The 5,628-nt window shown below is 42.3% G+C and overlaps 1 protein-coding gene across 3 annotated transcripts; it reads right to left on the bottom strand.

Annotated features, from left to right (window-relative positions):
• Positions 1–255: 255 nt before the first annotated feature.
• Positions 256–5,030, bottom strand: RAMAC (RNA guanine-7 methyltransferase activating subunit). Of its 3 annotated transcripts, none has more exons than XM_076347869.1 (3): positions 4,963–5,030; positions 3,030–3,204; positions 256–1,400 (listed from the first exon to the last, which is right to left on the bottom strand). In XM_076347869.1, exons 2-3 carry the CDS (start codon positions 3,194–3,196, stop codon positions 1,211–1,213), a joined length of 357 nt encoding a protein of 118 aa, XP_076203984.1. In that variant the 5' UTR covers positions 3,197–3,204; positions 4,963–5,030; the 3' UTR covers positions 256–1,210. The 3 variants fall into 3 exon arrangements, with proteins under 3 accessions (XP_076203984.1, XP_076203985.1, XP_076203983.1); XM_076347870.1 differs by lacking the exon at positions 4,963–5,030 and adding an exon at positions 3,888–4,674; XM_076347868.1 differs by lacking the exon at positions 4,963–5,030 and having other exon boundaries at positions 3,030–3,214.
• Positions 5,031–5,628: the final 598 nt, after the last annotated feature.

The following is a 5,628-nucleotide window of genomic DNA, read 5'->3' as shown; positions in this document are numbered from 1 at the left end:
TAGCTTATCACGTAAATGGTGAAATAGAGAACTTTGACCCTCTTATGGTAGAATGTAAGATAGCGGATTAACACGCCAGACTTCTAATTAATCACAATGTGTCTCATCCTCTTGATTGTAGCTGAGTGGGCCGTTCTAACCTAAACCAACAGCTGTCCAGTACTAACGCTTACCTGTTAGTACTGCTGCTTGTACAGCTCTCGGCCTAGATGAGCGTTGCAATTCTGAATGTTTCAAAAATATTCAGAAACGTCCTTACACGTGAACTATACTTTTATTGTCTGAATACTTAAAAAACCCACAGAACTTAAATTCTAGGAACTGAATAACAGTCCGCACTGCTCATGCTATTTTCACATGCAAAAAAGTACAGAACAGTACTGATTATGGTTCCTTTCTTCTGTAACATGCACAAAGTATTTCATACAAACTAATTACAATTATCATCAAAATTTTACAGCTTTACTGAAATGGGAATTCCAAAATTTGTTATGCACATACCAAATTTATTTTAAGATGATACAAATTAATCTAAGTCTGGTATCGCTTCTCAGGTAAAACTTGTATATCGCCGAACTACTAAAATAAGAAGATACATATTTAAACTACTTAATTTTTATTCCAACTTTTAGACCATGTTTTAAGAGGAATACTGCAAATAAACTGAAGCCATTGAGTCAACAGACACTATGCTGACCCCGTAAAATATTTTTGTAATAGCATCTCTCTTCTCAGTTTTAAGGCATCTGAAATTCAAACCAAACTGAGCTTTTCTCGCTATCGAAAGCCAAACTAAGAAATTCTCTCCAGAGAAAGACACAGTATGTCACTTTCAAAAAGAACTATCTCAAGGCAATGTGCCACTGCTACAGGCTGCACACAAACCACAGCTATTTTCCCCGACTGTTGTGTTTTCTAAAATGTAACGGAGAGAAATCTCAGTGAAGAAAAGAAGCGTACTAGTATGTATTCAGACAAAAGAATGAGATAGAAATCTAATCTAAGATCTACGGACTCTAAACAAACTCCGTATAATACGCTTTTATTATTCATAAAAGGTATTCCCTTTTTCAATTCACACTACAGATAAACAGCAATGGACTGTAATACTGATTCTTCAGTTATCTATAAAACTGTGGAAAAATAAGAAAACTGAAGTCTAACTGAATCTGTTACATAGCATTACTGGACTTTCAAACCACAAGTATCATCAGTAGGGATGGTAACGAGGCCCTGGGTTGTAGGAGTTGTAGCCATATTGTCCGTAGTGGGAGGAGTACGATTGTCCTTGTCTGTGCTGCTGGTAGTTATTACCCCAACCTCTTTCTGGCCTCTGATTAGATCTATAGTCACCTTGCCAGTTGTATCTGTCCCCTCTAAAATATCTACCATCTTGAAACCTGCAATGAAAAGAAAGGTCAAAGATTCACACAAATTGTGAGTTTTTACAAAGATAGATGATAATGAACTCTTAAGTTTTACAGTTTTCATGAAAACTGTCATGTGACTGTTTATACACTCAATTACTTACCTGTTTTTACAACAAACTGATGAAAATGTATCTACAGTCATCTGAGATCGTTCATTAATTTCTTACTACTACCCCACACACTATTCGCTAAGCGATGGAAGGACAGTCTGTTTCCTAACGCACGGTATCCACAGGCATTAGGTGAACTGCTGGAACTTTGAACAGAGACTCAAACAGACCATATATCTAAAAAACAACCAGAAGATACTTCTGTAGCTGTGTCAAAGCCAGGTTCAATCTAGTAGCTTCATGGTTGAAAGCTGTGGCAAAGCAGGCTTAAGTACAATTTAGCTACCTAACAGCATAGAGTCCTGGCATTTGCGTATTCCCTAAAATATGTACTACCGCTGCTTCATGGTCTCTTGTAGATTCCCATACTGAAGGGAGTGAATCTTCTCAGTGGTATTTAGCCCTTGTTCAGTCTAAATTTTGGCTTTTCAGCTGTATCTCGATTCCTATCAACACCTGAGCTGCCCCACAGTCATTTTCTTTGGATATCTCAGTGGTGTGGTGTAGACGAACAACATTTACATGAGGTTCACTTTGTGACCAGAGCGTAGAGGTAAGAGTTCATTAGTTCAAAGAACCACAAAGTTTTGTAAGAACATCTACTTAAACAATCACCTTTTTTTTTTTTTAATCTGTAGAAACTGATTCTGTGTTTAACTTAATGACAAGCTTCTAGGGTGAGAAAAAGTTAGAATGTTGTCCTTCTTTTCTTCAGATAAGGCACAAATCCTATTTAGATATTTAGCTAAGAAGTCTTCTCAATTGTTAGTTGGACTGGAGTTGAACTACTTTATATTAAAGGCTGATGTTAGTATTACCAAACATACTATATGCTGTAATCGTCATTTTTCAGTCACAGAAAAATCAGATGTTACTGTCTAGAATTCAGTAAAAAGCTGCGATTACATCCTGAAGAAATAATTCAAAATATTTTGCAGTAGGCAGGTAACACTGACTTGCTACACACATTTTACAGTCATTTCTACTAGATAAAAGAAATACAGGCTAATCTAACAAAGCACAGCAAATATTTAGGTTACAAATGAAATGTTTTTCTGGACAGCTAGCAACAGATAATCACACTATTAGCCTGTTCCTTCACACATGTTCCTGCCGGTTATTATCCAACAGAAGATAGGCTGCTTAGTTTTGCAGAACTCTCCCCTCTGGAAAAAATGTTCCTGGCTGAGCAGTAACAAACCCCAGGGCAATGGGTTCGGTGGTTCCAGCTCATTCCTTACTAAAAAGCAAATTACTTTATACTTTTATACACAATGCAAAAAACTTTGACTATCAATACAGAGAAAATGCAAAACCTCATTCCTTTTCAGAGAAGACCATTTCTCTTAAACATAGTTACCTATGAAGTAACAAGAAGATACTTCTATTAACAGAACAAATTCCTATCTTGCCTCTGAAATAAATGATCATTTAACTATATATTTGTGAAACTACCAAGATTTAAAAAAAAAAAAAAAGAAATCAGTACCGATCTCTGTTTCTCTGGTTGCCACCAGATCTGTTTCTCCATTCTTCAACTATAGGAGGGGGATCTGCAGGGCGTTTCAGATACTCTTGGTATTCTTCATCATCCGATGTGAATCGATGAGCAAACATCTTTTCATAATTCAGGGGCACGTCAGCCAAGGAAGTCATTCTGGAAACTTTAAACATAAACACAATAAAAGTGGCTTTAGCAATGTATGAAGACTCTTACTGTAATAGCTACCAAAATCCACTTAGGGCAAATGAAGGACAATGAAAAGTTACATTCAGATTAACACAGCAGTTAAGTTTTGGGCAGACAGCATAGATGACTGGCTCTTAAGTCTGACTATCTAAGACTGTAAATAACTCCTCTGAATAGGTTATCTCTGGATTGGAAAGCAATTCCCATTCCACGTGCAGTCTTTGGACATCTATACTGGATATGCAGACACTGATCGGTCTAAACACTGGGGGTGGTTTTAAGGGAATCCATCCACACAGGGGAAATTCAACTCAGATTAATACCTAATACAGTCAGCCATTACACAGCAGCATCTTTGAATCAATTTTGATAGACCTAGATTAGATGAGCTGTGGTAGAAAGATACAGGACATTTCTGAGGGTTACTAATAGAAAAAAGTAGTTCTTCAGAATGCACTCCCAATCTACTCCTAATCCATTTTTGACAAGAAAAACATTACTACAATCAACTTGAAAAGTTTGCTAAGGTAGAATATCATGCAAAGCCTACAGATACACGTAGCCAGCAAAGCAAAATAATCAGATTTATACACAATAATTTATGTGTTGATAACTCGATTCAGGGAAAGGACAGCGCCTAAGAGGATGTTAAATTACCTCATAATATGCCTCTCTGATGGAGTTTGTGTTTAAGGCCTTAGTTTCCTTATTTACTTGGCTATATACGCATTTGCCCTTCAGATGTTGGTGCTATCTAGTACTGTCCATTAGTAAAAGTCTGGCCCTAATAGCAGATGCTGAGAAAGGCTCTACGCCTACTGTTTTAACAAGCCCTGGGTAATTTAGAGCATTAAAGGTCTTTGCCTCTAGACTTCTAGATTAAGCTCTTCTGCTGTCTCCTGAAGATTTGCAGGCAGGCACCTTGCAAACTGGCGGGAAGGAAGGAGGAGACAGGTTTCTTCTGGAGCCTGAGAGCTAAAACATATATCCTCAATGACCAAGCCCAATTCTTCTCCACGCTGTACCCGCAAGCAGCTTGAGACTAGGGTAAGTGAGATGTTTATGGGGAATACAGCACAGTACTCTTTCTGTAGACTGAACTCCCCTTCCGTCAGCTTCAGAAAGTTCAGTGTCTGGTGATGTCCAGAGCCCGTCTGGAGATGGGCCTTCCCCCTTCCACCTAATGACGCAGCGTAAGTCTTTCTGAAGCAGGCGTAGGAGTTGTTCCTGCAGGATGTCCAGTGACTTCATCCTCCTTTTTTTGCAATGAGCTAACCTCGTTAGCTTTTACTATGAGCTATCTCCAAGGAACTTCGCTCCTTAGGGGCTATCACAGTCGGGGCGGGGGGTAACGCTGCCCTGGGGACCCACTACGGCCCTCTCCGGAGAGCAGTGGGAGCTGCTCTCCTCACGATTAATAATTTTAGTATCAGTGTCCATCCTGCGGGGGCCGGTAACAGGGGAGACCCGTCACCTTCCTCCGCCCAGGGCCAAACACTGCCTTGAGCCACGGACGGGGCTCACTCCCCTCAGGAGGGCTCGCGCCGGAGCCATCTTCCCCTCACGGCGGGTCGGGCCGGGGCCCTGTCCCCTCACAGCGCGGGGGGCGCCGCTGCACCTCTGGCGCCTCCGGCCGGAGCCCGCCGCGGGAAGAGCTGAGGGGAGCAGCGGGGCTCGGCTTCCCGCCACCCTCCTCCCTCACAGCCACCTCCGCCTCCACCGCCCCCCTCACCCTGCGCCGCCAGCCGCCGCCGAACCGCCGCAGAAAGCCCTCCTCTTCCGGGCCGGGCCCCGCCGCTTCCCCCCGCCGCCGCGGCGGCGGCACCGCCCCGTAGGGGTGAAAGGATTGATTCCCCCAAATTAGGGTTTGCTACAAAGCACGTTGACATAAATAGTATTGAGATTTGTGGGGCGTTTTCCTTGGCTCCTACGCCGATTTTAAGGAGGTGATACCTGAAATATTTGAACAGGAAGGTGCAACTGAAAAGGGTAAAGTGAATGTGGCGCCTACAGCCGTAGCCCTGTGGCTGTTGAGAATGCGATTTAAGTGTATTTCAGGCATAAAAAAGCTTAGAGATGTGTTGACTACTGTGTGAGGAAAGTAAGGTGACGTGAAGCCTTTTTGGCAGCTAAATAATTCTGCGTAAACCAAAATAATTCTGGCTTGACGTCTGCTTCAGCAGCATATTCATGCTCCCACCTGGTGCTGTAGGCAGTGGTTAGTCCCGTCGCCTTGCATACACGTGAAGTTCAGCGTGAGCTTGAAAACTTTTCCTAGATGAGGTCCTGAACTGTTCCTCCCCTCGTGTACCCCCGCGGCCCAGGCTGTCATTGCTAATTGACGAAGCGCCACAGCAGTTATTAACGGCCCGAAGGATTTGCGGTATGGGGATGCGGT

Source organism: Aptenodytes patagonicus, chromosome 10 (assembly GCF_965638725.1).
Source record: "Aptenodytes patagonicus chromosome 10, bAptPat1.pri.cur, whole genome shotgun sequence".
NCBI classification, from domain to species: Eukaryota; Metazoa; Chordata; class Aves; order Sphenisciformes; family Spheniscidae; genus Aptenodytes; species Aptenodytes patagonicus.
The sequence above is the reverse complement of the archived record's forward strand: the minus strand, read 5'-3'. Positions and strand labels throughout refer to the sequence as shown.